Consider the following 26,990-nt stretch of genomic DNA (forward strand, 5'->3'; position numbering starts at 1 on the left):
CTTTTTTGTTCTACCAAACACTCATTGGTTTTTAACACTATCACCAGCGCACCCTATTGTATGCTCTATTGCATACTCTTTTTAAACACTAGATTAGGTTTAAATCATTTTTATTTTTGATAATGTTGTTTGTCATTTTTCATAATTTAGTGTTTGTTATTTTATGTAATTTAGTATTTTTAATTTTTTGTAATTAGATATTTTGTAATTTTTATAGTAGTAAGATTTTTTTAATGTGTATTTTAGTTTTCTTTAATTGGTAGTTAGTTTAATTTTATATTAATAGTTATATTAGTTTAATTGTTAGTTTAAACTTAGTTTTTTAATTTGACAGGTACGTTTTAATTTAAGATAGGGAAATTGTAATTTTAATATAAAGTTAGGGGGGCATTAGGTTTAAGCGTTACTAGTTTAAATTAAATTATTGCGATGTGGGGAGCTTTCGGTTTAGGGGTTATTAGTTTAATTTAGTATATTTCATTGTGGGGGGCTTGCGGTTCAGGGGTTAATAGGTTTATTATAGTGGTGGTGTGGGAGCGGCGCAATAGGGATTAATATCTTTATTATAGTGTGGGCGATGTTGGGATGCGGGGGAATAGGGATTAATAACTTTAGTAAAGTGGCGGCGATGCCAGGGAGCGACGGAATAGGGGTTAATAAATTGTATTAGTGGCAGTGATGTCGGGAGCGGCAGATTAGGGGTTAATAAGTTTAATATAGTGTTTGCGATGCGGGAGGGCCTCGGTTTAGGGATTAATAGGTAGTTTATGGGTGTTAGTGTACTTTGTAACACTTTAGTTATGAGTTTTATGTAACAGATTTGTAGTGTAAAACTCATAACTACTGCTCACAGATTTTAGCCTCACCGCAAAACTTGTAATGGCTGCGCTATGGAAGTCCCATGAAAAAACGTAATTTGTACAAGTGCGGGACTGACGTTGCGTTACAGGCTAAAAGGCTTGCAGTACAGCTATACCGACAAGACTTGCAATGGCTGCGGTGCTGTTTTAACGCTGAAATTACCATTTTTTCAGCGTTAAAACCCCAAACGCAAAACTTGTAATCTAGGTGTTAGAAAATAAAAAAAAATAAAAAAATAAAAGCACCCCCTAATCTAATACTAAACTACCAATAGCCTTTTTGTAGGGCATTGCCCTAAGTTAAACAGCTCTTTTACCTTTAAAAAAAAGTTTTCCCCTCTTTTTCCCACAAGTAACCCACCCACCAAACCCCCCAAAATAAAAAAAAAACCTAACACTAAAAAATCCTAAACTACCCACCGCCCCTAAAGGGGAATTTTTATGGGCATTGCCCTTCAAAGGGCATTCAGCTCTTTTACAATTTCCCAAAATCCCTAATCTAAAAAATAAAAAAAAATTAAAATTAAAAAAAACAACTAAGTCTAACCCCCAGATAGGTACTCACGGTTCCTGAAGTCAGGTGGTGAAGTCTTCTTCCAAATGGCGACCTCTTCTACCTTCATCCAGGACCGCGGAACTGAAGACCGGTGACCGAGGAACTGAAGACCGGTGACCTCTTTGTACGATCACTGCCGTACACTGAATATTAAATGCAAGTTACGTGTTTGAATTTGGCGTACCTTGCATTCGTATTGGCTGATTTGATTCTTCAAATTCAAATCAGTCAATAGGATGAGAGCTACTGAATTTCTATTGTCGAGCGTACTCGCTCAAGTCATAGGATATAATTTAAAAATGAGCTACACTTTAATTCATGAAATCTGTAATTTATACAGATCTTCTTAGATATTTACATTTTAATGCAGGAACGATAACCACCGTTCCTCCGCCTGCCATAGTCTTCAGTTGATTGACAGATGACTCATCTGCAATCAACTAATCGTATTTTCCCCTGGGGCCGTTTTATACAGATTTCATGAATTAAATCTAGCTAATTTTTTTAAATTATATCCTATGACTTGAGTGAGTACCCTCAAGTTTACCTTCCCTTTAACTGCAATGCACTTATATATATGTCTATATATGTGTACATACTGTATGTATTTATGTGTCTACATGTACACACATAGAAATATAGAAATATACCTACATATATATATTTAGACATGTGTTAAAGTCCTTTGTTAACCCTTTTAGATCCTATGTCGGAATATATCCGACAAAGGGTTTTACCTCTTACAGCCTAATGTCAGATATATTCCAACATGACTTTTACACCGGGGATATCTGGCATTCTGATTGAAAGGTGTGTACACACCCACAAGAGCTCTATAGCCCATACAGGGACGCTTCCGGATCCGGATATGAGACACGGATGTCATTGTGAATCAGACAGGTCTTCTCACAGCAGCAAGGGACTCAGTGCTGTACTGAATAGAAGCCAATCCGTCACATGGTCATGAGGTTGCCTAGGAAAGCTCTAGATGGCAAGGGGTTAATCAAACTAGGACACTATAGCTGTCATGTATTTGCCCGTCCAGACCTGGCTGCTATGGGCTGTACGTGCTGGTGGGTGCACGGATTTGTCTTTCCCTCTGCTCTGCACTTCGGTGCAGAGTGATTCTATTACTAGCTATACGGGGATGCCTGTGATTCACCTGCATGAACGCATATAATTAGCAAAATTAAATAAGACCTGCTGGCTCAATAAAGCTAAAATTTATAGGACCAGAAAGGGTTTAAAAAGTCCTTTGGCTGCCTTTTTTTTCTAACACCTGAGACCTCATATCTTTGAGCCCTTATAACTTTTTTTTTTTTAATAATTTTTTATTAGATGGTGTTTAATTAGGAGTGTAACTGTACTTTGTAATGTATTTTGAAGTGGTTTGAGACACTTTTTTGTTTTGCAAAACAGTTAACCAGAACTTTGAGGGCTCACTAACCAACACACATTAACTTCACTTGTGCTCAAGCAATCGCATTTACTTTCAACTTGTAATATGAGCAAAACATCAGACGCACGCAAACACCCGAGATAAACCTCTTATTGCTCACACGTAACTGTTAGCGCTCCACTCGTGATCTGGCCCTTAGTGTCATATCTCACATTGCAATAAAGGGACACTATAAAATATAAGTTGAGTTAATTTTGAAGAGCATTACTATATGATACACATATTAAGGACAAATTAACAATTGTTTTCTATGCTGAGTTTTTATCTCACTGTTGATGATTATATGATTGTTATTATGATAATTATTATTAGCATTATTATTCCTTATTATTATTAGTGTTATTGTGAAGCATTTTTTATAAATAATCAACACATTTCACAGTGCAATGCCAGGATTAAATAAGGCTTGTTCCCATGGGAAGTTAAAATCTAGCCAATTAATGAGGGTTTAAGACAGTGACAAAGGCAGAGAGCACTGATATAATAATAAGTAATTAATGGCAATTTATGATTTGCTTTGTGTACTAATTTGTTAGCTAGTGTCATTCTTTTACTGTGTTATCATTCAGTAAGGGTCATCAACCCTTATAATAATTGATCACACTGCTCCACAGAACAGCACTTGTTTTGTAAATTACAACATTCAAGAAATATGTGCTTTTCCCTCTATACAATACTTGTAAGCCCAGGGTCTTACATAAAGCACATAATTTAAGAATACTGATTAGGGAGGAGGGAAGGTTTAGTTCAAAGTAGATCAGTTTTTATTGATATTTTAAATAAGACAAACTTCTTTTCAGTTTATGATGTCCCTTAAAGGGACAGTGTACTCCAGAATTTTTATTGTTTATAAAGATAGATAATCTATTTATTACCCATTCCCCAGTTTTGCATAACCGTTATATTAATATACTTTTTACCTCTGTGATTGCCTTGTATCTAAGCCTCTGCAGACTGCCCCCTTATCTCAGTTCTTCTCACAGACATCCATTTTAACCAATCAGTGCTGACTCTTAAATAACTCCACGGGAGTGAGCACAATGTTATCTTTATGACACACATGAACTAGCAGTGCCCAACCTTCAAAAAACTGTAAATGTACTGAGATAAGAGGCAGTTCAAATTAGCATCTGAGCCTACCTAGGTTAAGCTTTCCACAAAGAATACAAAGAGAGCTAAGCAAATTTGATGATAAAAGTAAATTGGAAAGTTGTTTAAAATTGCATGCCCTATCTTAATCATAAAAGTTTTATTTTGACTAGACTGTCCCATTAAGTTTATACATTAGGGAAAAGTTAACATATTGTTATAGGAAGAATAAAGACATACTGCAAAAAGAATACATTTGACTACTTTTTTCTATGTGTATTTTAATCTCAGATCCTTGGCAATTTATTATAATCTTAGTTTAAATTCAGGACACCTGAATTCATTTTCAACAATCTAAGGGCAAAATGTTATGTCACCTCAGGTTAATATGACAGTGTTGGATCTGCAGTTCAGCAGATCTCAAGTAATAGTGATGGCTATTGTTTTCTAATGGAGCCAATATGACATAATGACAAATTAGTGATAGTAACCTATGAGGCTGTTAGGCTCTGCATCCAATAATGTTCATCCTGACCATTTTACCCTCGCAAGTCTTAAAGGCAATGGTACAGATGCTTTCGCTGCCATACAACTGATTTTAGGTACATACAAGTCAATGCAGAAGATCAGAAGGAACAAACAAATATATCTGTTTTCCAGATTGATAATAATATAATACAGTTCTCTCTTCCTGGGCCTGTTGCATCCTCCCACAAAGGCTGTTTTGATGAGTGGAATATATTCTGATTTGTGAGTGTATATAACAAATACATTGTCTATTTACAGGAATTCTAGACCATTGGCGCAATTTATTTTGTTCTTGTTTCTCTTGTAAGGTGTATCCAGTCCACGGATCATCCATTACTTGTGGGATATTCTCATTCCTAACAGGAAGTTGCAAGAGGACACCCACAGCAGAGCTGTCTATATAGCTCTTCCCCTCACTGCCATATCCAGTCATTCTCTTGCAACTCTCAACAAACATGGAGGTAGTAAGAGAGAAGTGGTGAAATGTAGCTGTTATTTTACTTCAATCAAAAGTTTATTATTTTTAAATGGTACCGGAGTTGTACTATTTTATTCCAGGCAGAAAAACAGAAGAATCTGCCTGGGATTTCTATGATCTTAGCAGGTTGTAACTAAGATCCATTGCTGTTCTCACACATGACTGAAGAGAGAGATAACTTCAGCGGGGGAATGGCGTGCAGGTTATCCTGCTATGAGGTATGTGCAGTTAAGATTTTTTCTAGAAGATGTGAATGCTAGAAAATTCTGCTGATACCAAATTTATGTAAGGTTAGCCTGAATACAGTGATTTAATAGCGACTGGTATCATGCTTACTTTCTGAGGTAATACTCTTTTATACTTATAATATAAAACGTTTGCTGGCATGTTTAAACGTTTTTATATATACTTTGGTGATAAGACTTTATTGGGGCCTAGTTTTTTCCACATGGCTGGCTTAAATTTGCCTAGAAACAGTTTCCTGAGGCTTTCCACTGTGTTACTATGAGTGGGAGGGGCCTAATTTAGCGCTTTTTTTGCACAGTAACTTTTACAGACTGAGACATCCAGCTTCCTCCAAGGGTCTTCTGAATGCTATAGGACATCTCTAAAGGGCTCTTAGGCTTTCCAAAATCGTTTGTTGGGGAAGGTAGGCCCACAGCAAGGCTGTGGCAGTTTGGTGTGACTGTTAAAAAACGTCTATATCGTTTTTTTTATCCGGTTTTTGAACTAAGGGGTTAATCATCCATTTGCAAGTGGGTGCAATGCTCTGTTAGCTTATTATACACACTGTAAAAATTTCGTTTGATTTACTGCCTTTTTTCACTGTTTTTCAAATTCTGACAAAATTTGTTTCTCTTAAAGGCACAGTACCGTTTATTATAATTGCTTGTTAACCTGATTTAAAGTGTTTTCCAAGCTTGCTAGTCTCATTGCTAGTCTGTATAAACATGTCTGACATAGAGGAAACTCCTTGTTCATTATGTTTAAAAGCCATTGTGGAGCCCCCTCTTAGAATGTGTACCAAATGTACTGATTTCACTTTAAGCAATAAAGATCATATTCTGTCTTTAAAAAATGTATCACCAGAGGAATCTGACGAGGGGGAAGTTATGCCGACTAACTCTCCCCACGTGTCAGATCCTTTGACTCCCGCTCAAGGGACTCACGCTCAAATGGCGCCAAGTACATCTAGAGCGCCCATAGCGTTTACTTTACAAGACATGGCGGCAGTCATGGATAATACACTGTCAGCGGTATTAGCCAGACTACCTGAATTTAGAGGAAAGTGAGATAGCTCTGGAGCTAGACGAAATACAGAGCATACTGACGCTTTAAGAGCTATGTCTGATAATGCCTCACAATATGCAGAAGCTGAAGAAGGAGAGCTTCTTTCTGTGGGTGATATTTCTGACCCAGGGAAGATGATGCAACCTGATTCTGATATTTCTACATTTAAATTTAAGCTTGAACACCTCCGCGTGTTACTCAGGGAGGTTTTAGCTGCTCTGAATGACTGTGATACAATTGCAGTGCCAGAGAAATTGTGTAGACTGGATAAATACTATGCAGTGCCGATGTGTACTGATGTTTTTCCAATACCTAAAAGGTTTACAGAAATTATTACTAAGGAATGGGATAGACCAGGTGTGCCGTTCTCTCCCCCTCCTATTTTTAGAAAAATGTTTCCAATAGACGCCACCACACGAGACTTATGGCAGACAGTTCCTAAGGTGGAGGGAGCAATTTCTACTCTAGCAAAGCGTACTACTATCCCTGTCGAGGACAGTTGTGCTTTCTTAGATCCAATTGATAAAAAGTTAGAGGGTTACCTTCAGAAAATGTTTATTCAACAAGGTTTTATCCTACAGCCCTTTGCATGCATTGCCCCTGTCACTGCTGCTGCGGCGTTCTGGTTTGAGTCTCTGGAAGAGGCTTTACAGGTAGCGACTCCATTGGATGACATACTTGACAAGCTTAGAGCACTTAAGCTAGCCAATTATTTTGTTTCTGATGCCATTGTTCATTTGACTAAACTAACGGCTAAGAATTCTGGTTTTGCTATCCAGGCGCGCAGAGCGCTATGGTTTAAATCATGGTCAGCTGACGTTACTTAAAAGTCTAAGCTGCTTAACATTCCCTTCAAGGGGCAGACACTATTCGGGCCTGGTTTGAAGGAGATTATTGCTGATATCACTGGAGGAAAAGATCATGCCCTTCCTCAGGATAGGTCCAAATCAAGGGCCAAACAGTCTAATTTTCGTGCCTTTCGAAACTTCAAGGCAAGTGCGGCATCAACTTCCTCTAATGCAAAACAAGAGGGAACTTTTGCTCAGTCCAAGACGGTTTGGAGACCTAACCAGACCTGGAACAAGGGTAAGCAGGCCAAAAAGCCTGCTGCTGCCTCTAAGACAGCATGAAGGAATGGCCCCCTATCCGATAACGGATCTAGTAGGGGGCAGACTTTCACTCTTCGCCCAGGCGTGGGCAAGAGATGTTCAGGATCCCTGGGCGTTGGAAATTATATCCCAGGGATATCTTCTGGACTTCAAGGTTTCCCCCCCAAAAGGGAGATTTTACCTTTCACAATTATCTGCAAACCAGATAAAGAGAGAGGCATTCTTACACTGTGTACAATACCTCCTAGTTATGGGAGTGATCCATCCAGTTCAAAAGGAGGAACAGGGACAGGGTTTTTACTCAAATCTGTTTGTAGTTCCCAAAAAAGAGGGAACCTTCAGACCAATCTTGGATCTAAAGATCTTAAACAAATTCCTCAGAGTTCCATCATTCAAGATGGAGACTATTCGTACCATCCTACCTATGAGGAGGGTCAATACATGACTACAGTGGATTTAAAGGATGCTTATCTTCACATTCCGATACACAAAGATCATCATCGGTTTCTCAGGTTTGCCTTCCTAGACAGGCATTACCAGTTTGTAGCTCTTCCCTTTGGGCTAGCTACAGCCCCAATAATTTTTACGAAGGTTCTGGGGTTGCTTCTGGCAGTCCTAAGGCCGCGGGGCATAGCAGTGGCCCCTTATTTAGACGACATCCTAATTCAGGCGTCAAACTTCCAAATTGCCAAGTCTCATACGGACATAGTGTTGGCATTTCTGAGGTCGCATGGGTGGAAGGTGAATGAGGAAAAGAGTTCTCTATCCCCCCTTACAAGAGTTTCCTTCCTACGGACTCTGATAGATTCTGTAGAAATGAAAATTTACCTGACGGAGTCCAGGTTATCAAAACTTCTAAATTCCTGCCGTGTTCTTTATTCCATTCCTCGCCCTTCGGTGGCTCAGTGCATGGAAGTAATCGGCTTAATGGTAGCGGCAATGGACATAGTGCCGTTTGCACGCCTACATCTCAGACCGCTGCAACTCTGCATGCTCAGTCAGTGGAATGGGGATTACACAGATTTGTCCCCTCTACTAAATCTGGATCAAGAGACCAGGGATTCTTTATCTGGTAGCTATCTCAGGTCCATCTGTCCAAAGGTATGACCTTTCGCAGGCCAGATTGGACAATTGTGACGACAGATGCCAGCCTTCTAGGTTGGGGTGCAGTCTGGAACTCCCTGAAGGCTCAGGGATCGTGGACTCAGGAGGAGTCACTCCTTCCAATAAACATTCTGGAACTAAGAGCGATATTCAATGCTCTTCTGGCTTGGCCTCATCTAGCGACAATGAGGTTCATCAGATTTCAGTCGGCTTATGTGTTTCCACCGTTTCCTCTGCTCCCTCGTCTGATTGCCAAGATCAAGCAGGAGAGAGCATCAGTGATCTTGATAGCGCCTGCGTGGCCACGCAGGACTTGGTATGCAGATCTGGTGGACATGTCATCCTTTCCACCATGGACTCTGCCGCTGAGACAGGACCTTCTACTTCAAAGTCCTTTCAACCATCCAAATCTAATTTCTCTGAGGCTGACTGCCTGGAGATTGAACGCTTGATTTTATCAAAGTGTGGTTTCTCCGAGTCAGTCATTGATACCTTAATTCAGGCACGAAAGCCTGTCACCAGGAAAATCTATCATAAGATATGGCAGAAATATCTTTATTGGTGTGATTCCAAGGGCTACTCATGGAGTAAGGTCAGGATTCCCAGGATATTATCTTTTCTCCAAGAAGGATTGGAGAAAGGATTGTCAGCTAGTTCTTTAAAGGGACAGATTTCTGCACCATCTATTCTTTTGCACAAGCGTCTGGCGGATGTCCCAGATGTTCAGGCATTTTGTCAGGCTTTAGTTAGAATCAAGCCTGTGTTTAAACCTGTTGCTCCACCATGGAGTTTAAATTTGGTTCTTAAAGTTCTTCAGGGGGTTCCGTTTGAACCTCTTCATTCCATAGATATCAAACTTTTATTTTGGAAAGTTCTTTTTTTGGTAGCTATTTCCTCGGCTCGTAGAGTTTCCGAGTTATCTGCCTTATGTGATTCTCCTTATCTGATCTTCCATGCAGATAAGGTAGTTCTGCGTACCAAACCTGGGTTTTTAACTAAGGTGGTATCTAATAAGAATATCAATCAAGAGATTGTTGTTCCGTCTTTGTGTCCTAATCCTTCTTCAAGGAAGGAACGTCTATTACACAATCTGGACGTGGTTCGTGCTTTAAAGTTTTACTTACAAGCTACTACAGATTTTCGGCAAACATCTGCTTGGTTTGTTGTCTACTCTGGACAGAGGAGAGGTCAAAAGGCTTTGGCAACCTCTCTTTCTTTTTGGCTAAAAAGCATATTCCGCTTAGCCTATGAGACTGCTGGCCAGCAGCCTCCAGAAAGGATTACAGCTCATTCTACTAGAGCTGTGGCTTCCACATGTGCCTTTAAAAATGAGGCTTCTGTTGAACAGATTTGCAAGGCGGCGACTTGGTCTTCGCTTCATACCTTTTCAAAATTCTACAAATTTGATACTTTTGCTTCTTCGGAGGCTATTTTTGGATGAAAGGTTTTACAGGCAGTGCTACCTTCTGTTTAAGTACCTGCCTTGTCCCTCCCTTCATCCGTGTACTTTAGCTTTGGTATTGGTATCCCACAAGTAATGGATGATCCGTGGACTGGATACACCTTACAAGAGAAAACATAATTTATGCTTACCTGATAAATGTATTTATCTTGTGGTGTATCCAGTCCACGGCCCGCCCTGTCATTTTAAGGCAGGTATTTTTTAATTTTAAACTACAGTCACCACTGCACCCTATGGTTTCTCCTTTCTCTGTTTGTTTTCGGTCGAATGACTGGATATGGCAGTGAGGGGAGGAGCTATATAGACAGCTCTGCTGTGGGTGTCCTCTTGCAACTTCCTGTTGGGAATGAGAATATCCCACAAGTAATGGATGATCCGTGGACTGGATACACAACAAGAGAAATAAATTTATCAGGTAAGCATAAATTATGTTTTTTATACAGATCAAAAAAAATGATTATCACATTTTAGTTAACGCAAAGGTGCAGATTAACCCTAACCTCTGTTGCATTCTTTATTTGCATTGGGTGCAAGATTGGTTATGGTTTAAGTGTGGTGGAGGTTAAATTTAGGGTTAATGTACAGTGAATGGTTGGGGGTTGGAGTTTTGGCCATAAAACCACCTATGATAGAGTGACTGGACAGATACTTCTAAAACATTCACCAGTGTAGACGTGGTTTTTCACATAGAAACTCGCAGGGGCAGCCCTCATAGAATTCTATTTAATAAATAGGGGCCTATCTATCAAGCTCCGAATGGAGCTTGAGGCCCCGTGTTTCAAGCGAGCCTGCAGGCTCGCCAGAAACAGCAGTTATTAAGCAGCGGTCACAAAGACCTCTGCTCCATAACCCTGTCTCTGAGCAGACGGACAGGAATCGCTGGAATTCAACCCGATCGAGTACGATCGGGTTGATTGACACCTCCCTGCTGGCGGCCGATTGGCCGCGAGTCAGAAGGGGGCGGCGGTGCACCAGCAGCTCTTGTGAGCTGCTGGTGCAATGCTGAATATGGAGAGCGTATTGCTCTCCGCATTCAGCGAGGTCTTGCGGACCTGATCCGCACTGTTGGATCAGGTCCGCAAGACCTTTCATAAATAGAGGCTATAGGCTGTCCCTGCGAGTGGTCAGCTGTCTCCCATAGAAATAATGAGAGCTTTCTGCTATGTAAAACTTCACAATGGAGAGAGAACCCAGCATACGTTTAAACTTTAATATTACACCTAATACAAATCAAACTACGCTATTTTTATTGCACTGTACCTAAAAATTGCTGTTATTTTCATATGAATAGGTTTTCCTTTAATTGTAATTAGAGTTTTGAGTATTTTCATAAAAACTTGCCACCTTTTAATTTGCAAGAAAAACAGTGAGATCTGTAAGGCAAAAATGTTTAGAGAATTACTCTGGTATTTGAGAGACAATTTCATATACACCCATGCAACGCCCATGTTCTGCCCATTTTACAAAAAACAACACTGATGCTTTGGGGCCGATTTAACATTGTGATACATGCCGAGAGCATACGCTCTCGGCATTTATCACTGCACCAACAGTTCTGGTGAACTGCTGATGCAATACCGCTCCCTGCAGATTTAGGCCGCCAGCAGGGGTGTCAATCAACCCAATCGTATTGGATCCAGTTGATTTCTGGCAATATCTGTCCGCCGCCTCAGAGCTGCCTGATAACTTGTGTTTAAGGCGAGCCTGAAGGCTCGCCAGAAACACAGGGCCTCAAGCTCAATACAGAGCTTGATAAATATGCCCGAATGTCTTTTGTTCTTATAAGTACAAATTTCTATATCTTTTGCACATCCAGTGTACTTAAATTATGATTTATGCTCTGCATAGGTAATACAATTTATTCCTGTTTAATTTACATTAAAAAATTTTGGTGAACAATTTTGTTATGATTTTTTATGCACATTTACAATACATTTTTTTTCCTGAGTATTAGTGTATGAATGGTTCAATTATTAATTTTGTATGATTTTTAATTTACGATTTTCATTGTGTGCTTTTGTAATGCATGCATCTCCTTCCTATACGAAAATGCAGCATCTGCCCCTTAGCGAGACACCCTTTTTTCAGGATAAAAAGTAGCTATATAGAATTCCTTCAGGGAAATAGAAGTACTGGCAACCATCCTTAAACAATCTCACCAGCCCAGAGACCTTTGAAAATTGGGCGATATTGGCTACCAGTCATGCTTTTTTTTAACATTTTATTTAGTGGCTTGCACATAACGCTCTTTTACTAATGACGTATGATTTAGTCACTAAACAGTTATTATACAACTGCATTACACTTTAACTATTTTTATTGAAACTAGTCCAAATTCTGTAAATGATCAATTCAAATTACTTCTGATATGACTTGTACAATCACTGCTGTCTTACTGACCAGTTCCCATAACTTGTGTTATTTATCCTAGGTGAAATATGACTTGCTGTACAATCTATACCACGTGTGCTGCCTGGAGTCCTGGAGTAACGCTGGATTGCGTAGGGCATATGCAATCTTCATCCTGGTGGCTCTGTTCCTTGTACCACTTGCTGTCATGCTGCTACTTTACACACGCATTGGATATGAACTATGGATCAAGAAACGCATTGGAGACGGTTCAGTCCTTAATACTCTAAGCCGTAATGAGATGGCAAAAATTACACGGTAACTTCTGCCACCCTGTAACTCAGATAAGAATAATAAGGAGCAACCTAGAGTGATCTTGTCATGGAACATTTATAAGATAAACAAACTGTATTTGTTACATATTCTAATAATAATTCATTCATGCCCTTCTCCACACACCTCAGGGGAAGCTAACAGCACAATTTTATAGCCTTAACCTAAAAAAGTCAATCAAATAAATAGAGTTTCTCCAAATAAACAGGTACTAGGCTATATCACTTCCATTACAAAACATACTTACAAAATGTAATTAAATACATTGGAAGAATTGCTTAAAGGACCAGTAAATAAAGTATATTTGCATAATCAACAAATGTATGATTAAAAAGATAATGCAAAAGGACTAAAGGGGCCGATTTATCAAGGCCCGAATGGCCCCTGATGCCCCTGTTTCCATGCGAGCCTTCAGGCTCGCCGGAAACAGCAGTTAAGAAGCAGCAGTCTTAAGACCGCTGCTCCTTAACTGGCCCGCGGTTTCCCCTAGGTGTAGGGGGAAGTGTTGTGCGCCTAACGGCACAGTTTAGGTGGGACATCTGTCTCCACCTTCTCTGTGGAAGCCTGGTCCGCCGTGAGCCATTACCCATTGCTTTAACATGCACCACCAGTCTTAAAAACGGACACTAAAAAGTCACATCCACTTGGATAAATTCCAGAGGTGGATAGTATCGATATGAGCTTTATATGTCCATGATCCTTATCTGTATTACCTCTTCTCATATATCCCTGCCTTGCAATTATACTGGAGGCTAGAATTCTGAAATAAGGTTACCCCCCTCACTTGATTGTTGGCACATTTTGGCCGCCGTAAGCCATTACCCCCTAATGGTCAAAATTTAATCTAATTGAAAATTGTGCCCTAACGAAAAAGCAGCCCAATAGCACAGCCCTATAATACTGTTATATATATCTACTGCTCTAATCTGATCTTCATTTGCTTGCGAATTTAGTGTAGCATTATATATGTTTAACGCCACTTTGCTGTAATATACTGGCGATACATTATGAGTCACAGCACTCACATTTGCAACATTACGTTTGTAACTTGCCACTCCAATCAATTGTACTGTCATATGGTCCAATTTTTATGTTTTATTTTTTATTTTTTAACTATTCAATTTTTAAATTAGTATTCTTTTTATATATACAATATGATTGTATATAATTCAGTACACGCTACTTTTGGCACTATGAAAATTGTTGTTTCATTCAGCTGGCATACCATTGTAAATTATGGCACCTTTTGGCAATCAGAATTGTTTATGATTACCATGGTTACTGTTTCTATGCCGACCGGATGTAGCAACGTTCGACAATGTATATCCATCACAATTTTCTTGGGACTTATTAGAATGTGGCACACTGTTGTTATAATAAGTCCCCCAAATTAGTATGTCACATTAATACGTTTGAAATTGTAGAGTACACTACTTTATCTTTTATTTCACGTTTTGTCTGTTGAATCCGTAAACCGGAAGTGAGGTAATACAACTTCCGGTTTCGGATAGCACTGTGGAACGCAATATGCGTTCCAAACTCGAAAAATTGGCGCACTTTTCCTTTGGAGAGACACTTAGGTTGATATGTTGTAATTGATATGTAACACTATAAATGAGTTGAATTTTGTTTGTTTTGCATGCTGATGAAGGGGTTGTGAACCCCGAAAACGTTCCATTAAATTGGTTTTTTGTGGAAAAGTCCTGAGAGTGCATTATTTTGCTTTATATATATATATATATATATATATATATATATATATATATATATATATATATATATATATATATATATTCTGTGAATTCTTGCACATGCTCAGTAGGAAAAGGTGACTGAAAAAGTGTAAGTATAAAAAGACTGTGCACATTTTGTAAATGGAAATAAATTGAAAAGTTGTTTAAAATTGTGTGTTCTATCTGAATCATAAAAGTTTAATTTTGACTTAAATGTCCCTTTAAGATATTGTTAGATTAACAAGGCAAATAATGATTTTGTTTTGTTTTTGGACATAAACATTTGGTGCTTGAGGAGTTATAAGCAGAAGCATTTTGTGATTGTGATCACTGAAAAAACACACTAACAATATAGTCAGACATCTAGAAATTTGCTGAAAACAAGCAAAATATTAGAATCAACCCCAATATTCAGTTAACTAATTGAATTTGTCAAAAATCTTGCACCACCTTCTCTACAAAAATAATCCATGACTCAATTGAGTACTCACATTATAACAGAAATGATTAGTCATATGACCCTCTAGGTATTATTTGGTTAATGTAAAAATTAGAGATGTACATTCAGTTTTCGATGAATGCAAATTTGTCTGAATTTTGCTGATTTGTCGAGTCATTTGATATACAAACAGCCAAATACATTATTGGATGAAATGGATGAAAAAATGAATTATTGTTTTATAAAATCTAATTGTTCATTCGTTCATGGCATTTGGAGACAGAAAAGGTGCAGAAATGGGAGGAATAAGTTATATTGTTTGGTTGATAAGCTCATTTGTTTGTAATGATGTACAGGGGTTTTTACCATTCATTTGTCTATCATCTCCTGTTCAATCCTACTATAAACTTACTAATGACTGATGTTAGGCACTAAATGCTGGATTTTAGTCATTCAGGAGTTATATGTTCTTTTAACATTGAAAAATAGGTTCCTTTAATTGTTAAAATTATATAATGTAAGATTTGTGTTACTATCACTTGTCTATATTAGCTGTTCCCATAGGAATTAACTGTCACAAATCTGAATCCAAAAGTCATCTGAACCAAATGCCCTGCATGGATCAAATTAGGCCAAACGGAATGTTTGAAAAAATCTGAAACAAATCTTTTGAATGAAATTTAATTTTTTCCCATGAACAATCTAGTAAAAATGGAAATTACATATCTCACTATGGGCTAGATTACAAGTGGAGTGTTAGTTAATGCTCCAGCTCCAGTGTTAACTGTGCTAGAAGTAAGCTTTTTGCTCTTTTCGGGAAGCGCAGTGAACTGTTTTTGCTCTCGTGCTAACCCTATAAGCGCAAAAAGCCAAACTTACAATATTGCATGCACATTCACATATTCCCCCATAGAAAACAATGGAGTAAAAAACTGGGGGGGGGGGGGCAGAGGGGGGGGCGGAATCATATTCGTGCACAAACCTGATCGCATATTCTCATGTGCACTAACCCGACATGAAAATATGAATGTTAAATATTGAATATATTATATGTTGCGTGCCCATGAGCTGGACGCCAAAGAGGGCACACAACTATTGGATGAAGCTGAATTCGCCATTGAAGAAAAAAAGTATGAGTTGCGGGCGGAAGAACAGCACGATGTTTACAATCATTAAATGGTAATTATTTTAGGGGGGAATATATATATATATGTCTATATATGTCTGTAAATAAATATATATATACACATACATATACATCTTTAGATATGTACATGTATGTATCTCAATGTTAAAGCCCTTTGCCTACCTTTTTTTTTCTAACACCTGAGACCTCTTTATTGTGCAATATTTTGTTTTAATAATTTTTATATATGGTGATATTATGTAACTGTACTTTGTAATGTATTACAGTTAACCAGAGCTCTGAGGACGTGATAATCATTCTAGAGTAAATCACGATTGTGCTCAATCGATCGTGATTACTTTCAATTTATAATATGAGCGGTAATCCAGATGAGGGGAAACACCCGTGATAAATCCGTTATCGCTGGTGTGTAACTGTTAGCACTGTTAGCAATCCACTCTGGCCCTATACTTGTTGGGTGTCAGAACTATAAATGTACATTGTATTTGTTTATCCATACAGATATTATTATGGCAGTAGTGTTTTCAGCAATGTTGTACATATGTAAACACTTATGAGCCTAACTCAGTATACTCTCATAAAAGGGAACTAAAATTTCAATTAAGAATACAAAGATAAAGTGGTCAATTGGAAAGATTTTAAATCTTATGCTCCATGTGAAACTTAAGGTTTAATTTTGCTTATGTGTCCCATTAGAGCTGCTTCAATGTATAACACATTAAACCCCAATTTTTTTTTCATGATTTAGGTAGAACATACAATTTTAAACAACTTTATAATTTACTTCTATTATCAAATTTGCTTCATTCTCTTGGTATCATTTGTTGAAGGAGCAGCAATGCACTACTGGTTTTTAACTGAACACATGGGTGAGCCAATGATAATTGGTATATATATGCAGCCATCAATCAGCTGCTAGAACCTAGGTTCGTTGCTGCTCTTGAGCTTACCTAGATAAACCTTTCAGCAAAGGATAACAAGAGAAGGAAGCAAATTAAATAATTGAAGTAAATTGAAACGTTGTTTAAAATTGTATGCTCTGTCTAAATAATGAATGTCTAATTATAACTTTACTGTCCCTTTAATGTGCGAAAAGGCTTTAGACTTAGGTCTCATGAATATGTAGAATTTAACAGTTAAATTGTCACTGAAGTCAAAATGAAACTTTCATGTTTCAGATAGAGCATGCTGTTTTAAGAGACTTTGCAATTTACTTCTATTATGGAATTGTGCACAGGCTCTTTATATGCACACTTTATCAGGCACCAGCTAATACTAAGCATGTGCAAGAGTTCACAGTGTTTATGTATATCAGTCTGGGATTGGCTGATGACTGTCACATGATACAGGGGGCCAGCATCTTGAAGTACATTTTTAAATTTATCAAAACATTTTGTACTGATCATTTAAAATTCAGAAAAAGTGTTATTGCATTGTCCTTTTATAATGCACTAGCTGATTGTGCAGTTCTACTGTATTCAATAGTCATTTAAATACAGTGCACTAAATACATGATGTAACATAGGTATAAATTATGATGTAACATATGTATAAAGTGGTTATTGCTTCATCTGGGGAGGAATAGTATAATCAATATTTCAACATAATTAACTTTTCCTGTGTAGTGAAAAAAATGTTAGAACATACAATGAAATACATCAACTTACAGTACATCCATGAACTAAGTTTCACCCCATACTAGCATAGCAAAAAATTAACTACGTTCAAAAGTTCATATTCCCAAATCCCACTCTCACTTTACCTTTTGCAATTTCTCATTAGCATTGACTTGCACATATCATGAAGGCAAATGTGAGTTGGACTGTTAGCGTGTTTGGCCACAGGGGTTTCAGTTCCCATTTTCTGACCAACATATCAAAGTATACCCTGAAGACATGTATGAAGTTTGACTTTTGATTGTCACAATATGTTTTTTTTTTTTCTATTATGCCATTGGGTTCCAGTTTCTACTTATATCAGAAGTATTCCTTGAGGAACAGTTTCCTGAAGAACTCTTCTTTGTCACTGCAAAGTTCTGTTTTGTTTAAGGGTTTCCTTTTAACGATCTACAAGATCTAAAGGCAATAAGCAATAAACGCTTCATACATTCATAGGCCTAGATTTAGAGTTCGGCGGTAAAAGGGCTGTTAACGCTCCGCGGGTTTTTTTCTGGCCGCACCATAAATTTAACTCTGGTATCGAGAGTTCAAACAAATGCTGCGTTAGGCTCCAAAAAAGGAGCGTAGAGCATTTTTACCGCAAATGCAACTCTCGATACCAGAGCTGCTTACGGACGCGGCCGGCATCAAAAACGTGCTCGTGCACGATTCTCCCATAGGAAACAAAGGGGCTGTTTGAGCTGAAAAAAAACCTAACACCTGCAAAAAAGCAGCGTTCAGCTCCTAACGCAGCCCCATTGTTTCCTATGGGGAAACACTTCCTACGTCTGCACCTAACACCCTAACATGTACCCCGAGTCTAAACACCCCTAGCCTTACACTTATTAACCCCTAATCTGCCGCCCACGCTATCGCTGACCCCTTCATTACACTTTTAACCCCTAATCTGCCGCTCCGTAAAACGCCGCCACCTACGTTATCCCTATGTACCCCTAATCTGCTGCCCTAACATCGCCGACCCCTATGTTATATTTATTAACCCCTAATCTGCCCCCCACAACGTCGCCGACACCTACCTACACTTATTAACCCCTAATCTGCCGAGCGGACCTGAGCGCTACTATAATAAAGTTATTAACCCCTAATCCGCCTCACTAACCCTATCATAAATAGTATTAACCCCTAATCTGCCCTCCCTAACATCGCCGACACCTACCTTCAATTATTAACCCATAAACTTCCGATCGGAGCTCACCGCTATTCTAATAAATGGATTAACCCCTAAAGCTAAGTCTAACCCTAACACTAACACCCCCCTAAGTTAAATATAATTTTTATCTAACGAAATAAATTAACTCTTATTAAATAACTTATTCCTATTTAAAGCTAAATACTTACCTGTAAAATAAATCCTAATATAGCTACAATATAAATTATAATTATATTATAGCTATTTTAGGATTAATATTTATTTTACAGGCAACTTTGTAATTATTTTAACCAGGTACAATAGCTATTAAATAGTTAAGAACTATTTAATAGTTACCTAGTTAAAATAATAACAAATTTACCTGTAAAATAAATCCTAACCTAAGTTATAATTAAACCTAACACTACCCTATCAATAAAATAATTAAATAAACTACCTACAATTACCTACAATTAACCTAACACTACACTATCAATAAATTAATTAAATACAAATGCTACAAATAACTACAATTAAATAAACTAGCTAAAGTACAAAAAATAAAAAAGAACTAAGTTACAGAAAATAAAAAAATATTTACAAACATAAGAAAAATATTACAACAATTTTAAACTAATTACACCTACTCTAAGCCCCCTAATAAAATAACAAAGCCCCCCAAAATAAAAAATTCCCTACCCTATTCTAAATTAAAAAGGTTACAAGCTCTTTTACCTTACCAGCCCTGAACAGGGCCCTTTGCGGGGCATGCCCCAAGAATTTCAGCTCTTTTGCCTGTAAAAGAATAAATACAATACCCCCCCCCCCCCAACATTACAACCCACCACCCACATACCCCTAATCTAACCCAAACCCCCCTTAAATAAACCTAACACTAAGCCCCTGAAGATCTTCCTACCTTGTCTTCACCATCCAGGTATCACCGATCCGTCCTGGCTCCAAGATCTTCATCCAACCCAAGCGGGGGTTGGCGATCCATAATCCGGTGCTCCAAAGTCTTCCTCCTATCCGGCAAGAAGAGGACATCCGGACCGGCAAACATCTTCTCCAAGCGGCATCTTCGATCTTCTTCCATCCGGTGCGGAGCGGGTCCATCTTGAAGCAGGCGACGCGGATCCATCCTCTTCTTCCGATGTCTCCCGACTAATGACGGTTCCTTTAAGGGACGTCATCCAAGATGGCGTCCCTCGAATTCCGATTGGCTGATAGGATTCTATCAGCCAATCGGAATTAAGGTAGGAATTTTCTGATTGGCTGATGGTATCAGCCAATCAGAATCAAGTTCAATCCGATTGGCCGATCCCATCAGCCAATCAGATTGAGCTCGCATTCTATTGGCTGATCGGAACAGCCAATAGAATGCGAGCTCAATCTGATTGGCTGATTGGATCAGCCAATCGGATTGAACTTGATTCTGATTGGCTGATTCCATCAGCCAATCAGAAAATTCCTACCTTAATTCCGATTGGCTGATAGAATCCTATCAGCCAATCGGAATTTGAGGGACGCCATCTTGGATGACGTCCCTTAAAGGAACCGTCATTAGTCGGGAGACATCGGAAGAAGAGGATGGATCCGCGTCGCCTGCTTCAAGATGGACCCGCTCCGCACCGGATGGAAGAAGATCGAAGATGCCGCTTGGAGAAGATGTTTGCCGGTCCGGATGTCCTCTTCTTGCCGGATAGGAGGAAGACTTTGGAGCACCGGATTATGGATCGCCAACCCCCGCTTGGGTTGGATGAAGATCTTGGAGCCAGGACGGATCGGTGATACCTGGATGGTGAAGACAAGGTAGGAAGATCTTCAGGGGCTTAGTGTTAGGTTTATTTAAGGGGGGTTTGGGTTAGATTAGGGGTATGTGGGTGGTGGGTTGTAATGTTGGGGGGGGGGGGTATTGTATTTATTCTTTTACAGGCAAAAGAGCTGAAATTCTTGGGGCATGCCCCGCAAAGGGCCCTGTTCAGGGCTGGTAAGGTAAAAGAGCTTGTAACCTTTTTAATTTAGAATAGGGTAGGGAATTTTTTATTTTGGGGGGCTTTGTTATTTTATTAGGGGGCTTGGAGTAGGTGTAATTAGTTTAAAATTGTTGTAATATTTTTCTTATGTTTGTAAATATTTTTTTATTTTCTGTAACTTAGTTCTTTTTTATTTTTTGTACTTTAGCTAGTTTATTTAATTGTAGTTATTTGTAGCATTTGTATTTAATTTATTTATTGATAGTGTAGTGTTAGGTTAATTGTAGGTAATTGTAGGTAGTTTATTTAATTATTTTATTGATAGGGTAGTGTTAGGTTTAATTATAACTTAGGTTAGGATTTATTTTACAGGTAAATTTGTTATTATTTTAACTAGGTAACTATTAAATAGTTCTTAACTATTTAATAGCTATTGTACCTGGTTAAAATAATTACAAAGTTGCCTGTAAAATAAATATTAATCCTAAAATAGCTATAATATAATTATAATTTATATTGTAGCTATATTAGGATTTATTTTACAGGTAAGTATTTAGCTTTAAATAGGAATAAGTTATTTAATAAGAGTTAATTTATTTCGTTAGATAAAAATTATATTTAACTTAGGGGGGTGTTAGTGTTAGGGTTAGACTTAGCTTTAGGGGTTAATCCATTTATTAGAATAGCGGTGAGCTCCGATCGGAAGTTTAGGGGTTAATAATTGAAGCTAGGTGTCGGCGATGTTAGGGAGGGCAGATTAGGGGTTAATACTATTTATGATAGGGTTAGTGAGGCGGATTAGGGGTTAATAACTTTATTATAGTAGCGCTCAGGTCCGCTCGGCAGATTAGGGGTTAATAAGTGTAGGCAGGTGTCGGCGACGTTGAGGGGGGCAGATTAGGGGTTAATAAATATAATATAGGGGTCGGCGGTGTTAGGGGCAGCAGATTAGGGGTACATAGGGATAACGTAGGTGGCGGCGATTTGCGGTCGGAAGATTAGGGGTTAATTATTGTAAGTAGCTGGCGGCGACGTTGTGGGGGGCAGGTTAGGGGTGAATAAATATAATACAGGGGTCGGCGGGGTTAGGGGCAGCAGATTAGGGGTACATAAATATAACGTAGGTGGCGGTCGGCAGATTAGGGGTTAAAAATTTTAATCGAGTGGCGGCGGTGTGGGGGGACCTCGGTTTAGGGGTACATAGGTAGTTTATGGGTGTTAGTGTACTTTAGGGTACAGTAGTTAAGAGCTTTATAAACCGGCGTTAGCCAGAAAGCTCTTAACTCCTGCTATTTTCAGGCGGCTGGAATCTTGTCGTTAGAGCTCTAACGCTCACTGCAGAAACGACTCTAAATACCGGCGTTAGAAAGATCCCATTGAAAAGATAGGCTACGCAAATGGCGTAGGGGGATCTGCGGTATGGAAAAGTCGCGGCTGAAAAGTGAGCGTTAGACCCTTTAATCACTGACTCCAAATACCAGCGGGCGCCCAAAACCAGCGTTAGGAGCCTCTAACGCTGGTTTTGACGGCTACCGCCGAACTCTAAATCTAGGCCATAGAAACTCATTCCCACATAAAATGTACACCATGCTCTGTACATATTATCCTTTCAGGCAAGAACGTTATCTCTTTTACAAGTGCTCTATCATTTAAACGTATCAATAATAAAACTTTCAGTTAATAAGTAGCAGTTAGAGGAATATCTACTTCCAGACAGAAAGGCCTACTTATCAAGCCGTCAACTGTGCTGCATTCGACGGCACCGATACGCTCGCCTGACATCGCCTAACATCGCGGCCGCGGACCTGAATACGCTCTCCATATTTATATAAAAAGCTGTCAAAAAGCCGCGCACCAAGTATGGGGTGATGAGCAGCGGACTGTTGTTAACTAACTGTCATCGATCTCGCTGCTATTCGGCTTTTTCCCAGCTTTATTTATATACTGTCACTAAACACCGCCACTATACTAAACTGTTTAACCCCAATCCTGCCGCTCCCCGACCCCGCTGCAGCTAAATAAAGTTATTAACCCCTATCCCCCTGCTCCCGGAGTCCACTGCAACTCTATTAAACGTATTAACCCCTATCCCGCCGCTCCCAGAGCCCACCGCAACTCTAATAAACTTATTAACCCCTATGCAGCCGCTCCCCAACAACGCCGCAACTAACTAAATGTATTAACCCCTATCCCTCTGTTTCCGGAGCCCACCGCAACTCTAATAAAATTATTAACCCCTATTCCGACGCTCCCCCACACCGCCGCAACTAACTAAATGTATTAACCCCTATCCCTCCGCTCCCGGAGCCCACCACAAATAAATAAATGTATTTAATGTATATGAACAGCCAATAGGATTTCAGTAGCTCTCATCCTATTGGCTGATTTCAATTTCAAGAATTAAATCAGCCAATAGGAAAGCAAGGGGCGCCATTTTGAAACGACTCCCTTGTATTGAAGAGTCAGTGTACGGCGGCGACCATATGAAGAGGACACTCCGCACCGGATGTCTTCAAGGATGGATCCACTCCGCGCCGCCAGGATGATAGAAGACGCCGCCGGGATGAAGATAGAAGATGCCGCCAGGATGAAGATAGAAGATGCCGCCCAGATGAAGATTTCTCGCCGCCTAGATGTCTGGACTTCAGAAACTGTGAGTGGATCTTCGGGGGTTAGTGTTAGATTTTTTTTTAAAAAAATTGGGTCGTTTTTTTTTTTTTAGATTAGGGATTGGGCTTTTTTTTAAAAGAGCTGAATGCCCTTTTCAGGGCAATGTAAAAGAGCTGAATGCCCTTTTAAGGGCAATGCCCATACAAATGCCCTTTTAAGTGCAATGGGTAGCTTAGGTTTTTGTTAGAGTTAGGTTTTTTATTTTGGGGGGTTGGTTGGGTGGTGGGTTTTACTGTTGGGGGTCTTTGTTTTTTTTAAGGTAAAAGAGCTGATTTATTTAGGGCAATGCCCTACAAAAGGCCCTTTTAAGGGTTATTTGTAGTTTATTGTAGGTTAGTTTTTTTTGGGGGGGGGTATTTTTATAGGGCGATTAGATTAGGTGTAATTGTTTTTATTTTTGATAATTTCGTGTGTTATTTTTCAAAATTTAGTGTTTGTTATTTTTTGTAATTTAGAATTATTTTTTTTGTAATTTTAGACTTAAATATTTTAGTAGTGTTAGTTTTTTAATGTGTAATTTACTTTTTTTAATTGGTAGTTATTTTAATTTTAGTATAATAGTTTAGTATAATAGTTATGTTAGGTTAATTGTTAGTTTAAACTAAGGTTTTTTTTAATTTTACAGGTAAGTTTTTATTTATTTTAAGATAGGGATATTGTAATTTTAATATAAAGTTAGGGGTGATAGATTTAGGGGTTAATAGTTTTATTTATTAGTGGCAATGTGGGCGGGCTGGCGGTTTATGGGGTTAATAGGTTTAGTTAGTTGAGGCAGTGTCGTTGAGCAGCGAAATAGGGGTTATTAACTTTATTATAGTGGCGGGGATGTGGGCGGGCAGCAGATTAGGAGTTAATACGTTTTAAAAAGTGTTTGCAATGTGGGAGGGCCTCGGTTTAAGGGTTAATAGGTAGTTTATGGGTGTTTTGTGAAACATTTTTGTTACAGAAAATCTATAACTACTGGTCTCAGATGGCGGAATGGATCATGTTGGTATAGGCTATAACGCAAGCATTTTAGCCTCACCGCACAACCTATAATACCAGCGCTTTGGAAATCCCACGCAAAAACGTCATTTTTGAGTGCGGGATTGACGTTGCATTACAGGCTACAATGCTTGCAGTATAGCTATACCGACACAACTCGTAATGGCTGCGTTAGTGTTTTTACGCAGAAATTGCCATTTTTAAAACCGTAACGCACAACTCGTAATCTAGCCGATTGTTAATATCATTTAAAGAACACTTTCAGAAACTTCATCAAATAATTGATGGATGTTTTGGCAAAGCTTCCAAATTGTATGGGCAGGAAAGGGCTGTACCCCCTGTTCTCCATCTGCGGAGCTGCCTCTGTAGAGTCCCCTAGTGTTGAGCCTATTGACCAGGGTAATATGTATGAGGAGACAGAGGTAGATACTGTTCCATTACAGAGAAATAATTCAGTGATTGTGAGCAATACTCTTTCTACAGCATCTGTTAGATTTAATGGTAGATCTGTACACCCAGGACGATAGATATTGAAGCCAAACATCGACTGCTGAAATTGAAGCAGACTGAGTGTTGGAGATCTCTGGTGAGTGCGAACACATGCCTGCTAAGTGTGCTGAGAACTCTCTGGCAGCAGTTGTCACAGAATGCGGCTCAGGAAAAGATAGACTCATGTTTTGGGCCGGCGGATCTCAAGGTGTATATGTAGAAAACTTTTTATTAGGAGAAAATAAAATCCAGTATAAAAACAGGTAATATGCTCACAGCATAGAAAGAGAAAGAAAACATCCTACGCGTTTCGGCAGTCCTCTGCCTTAGTCATGTCCATGTTTTTTCTTGCCAACTGTAGCCACAATACTTACCTAAATACACTCTGGAGAGTGCGCTAACTTGATCCTCTTCTTGCCAGAGCCCTAGCCGCGCTAACAACAGGCTTAGCTGTTTGGCTCCCATGACCTACATTACAGTTAGTGTAAGAAAGAGTGAATTAAGGTAAGTTATAAGCCTTTAATAATAATTTAAAGGAAACTAATAAATACTGACGAATAATGTCGGTATTTTTTTTATTTTCTTTAACTTTTACTGGTGCATTCATTCGGAAATCCGACTTTCAGTACGAATGTGCATTCATCCGAAAACTAATGCACATCTCTATTACACTTACCTTTGTAGTTTATTTGAAAGTTTGGTGGCAGGTACTGATTTTCTAGAGTTCTATAACTATAAAAAACTTGATTCATAAAAGTACAGACAGAACCAATATATCTCCTATATTACTGAGGCCTTCCTCTTTGTCCCACTTTGTTGTGCTGCCGCAGGGAGTTTTATGAAGTTTGCTAAGTGTCTCTGCTGGGAAATAAGATTTGAGACTAGTGTGATTGCTGGTTAACTGCAATTCCTCTAAACAGTATATATGTTTAAATCAAACAGAAGATCTCTGTTTTATACCTTGTTTATATGACTGCAACCTCTTGCCTAAAATTTTTAGTCACCAAAAAAGTGCGGTTCTTATCTGGGTACGAGGCCTTCCATTTGGGAATACCTTTAAGTTAAACATGTGTCAATAATATGATTACTAGCCTTATGCACACTATGGGGTCTATTTATCAAGCTCGTAACAAGAACTGCTGGTGCAATGATAAATGACGACAGTGTATGCTGTCTGCATTTATCGATGTGCGGCGGACATGGTTCGCTATAGCGGATCATGTCCGTCCGCACAATGATAAATGGACCCCTATAGCTGGACTGTCGTTTACTTTAATTTCTTTTTATATAGTAGGTAGCCTAAACATAATAAAACAGTTCTTTTCTTTTACATATAGCAGTACCTTATATGAACATACGGTTCCTGTCAAACTATATAAAAAAAGTCTGTATAGAAAGTTAACATCATCTAACCCCATAATTTATGCATGGTTTTCCATCCTTCCTACACATAGATTGAAACCTACTTGGTCCTCAATTTATAATGTTTGTCTCTCTATTTTACTACGTCCAAGTGCCTATTATTAGACTGGTTCCCTATAGCTATATTCCTCAATTAACCCCATTTTTTTGTGCAACTCTAGCGAAGTGGCCCAAGAGTGGCAAGCAATTTATATTTGGGTTATGTCTCCATTCATCATTTTTTCTAAAATACTTTTAGGGATTCCTAAATACTTAATATATAAAATTTGAGGTTCATACTTGGTAATATGTTGTTATTGTCACTCAAAACAATTAGGGCTAGATTACGAGTGACGCTAGATTGCAAGTGAAGCGCTGCTGCACAAAAGTAATAAGGGTCTTTTTGCTCACGTCAGAAGTAAGAAGTTGAAAGTAAACTCATTCGCTTGAGTGCAATCGAATTAAACGTGCATCAGGTTAGAGCGACATTAGAGCTCTGGCTAACTGTTAAATGAGACAAAAAGTTGCACAAAATACATAAAAATACATTTTAAAGTACAGTTACACTCATAATAACACTGATAAAAATGTCTAAATATGTATATATATATATATATATATATATATATGTTTGTATATATGTATTTATGTGTTTTACTGTATATTTGATGTACATATTTATCATTCAAAATGTTCTCCACTTACTGGATAATGTACTTTTTATTG

General features: G+C 38.6%; 1 protein-coding gene across 1 annotated transcript in view; it reads left to right on the plus strand.

The window, feature by feature from the left end:
* The window catches only part of LOC128663744 (pyroglutamylated RF-amide peptide receptor-like), a 552,480-nt gene that overhangs the window by 493,824 nt on the left and 31,666 nt on the right, over positions 1-26,990 (plus strand). Inside the window, exon 4 of the mRNA XM_053718219.1 lies at positions 12,367-12,602. Coding sequence (XP_053574194.1) covers positions 12,367-12,602 — 236 coding nt within the window. The remainder of the gene's footprint in view (positions 1-12,366; positions 12,603-26,990) is intronic.

This window comes from Bombina bombina, chromosome 6, assembly GCF_027579735.1.
Source record: "Bombina bombina isolate aBomBom1 chromosome 6, aBomBom1.pri, whole genome shotgun sequence".
Lineage (NCBI taxonomy): Eukaryota > Metazoa > Chordata > Amphibia > Anura > Bombinatoridae > Bombina > Bombina bombina.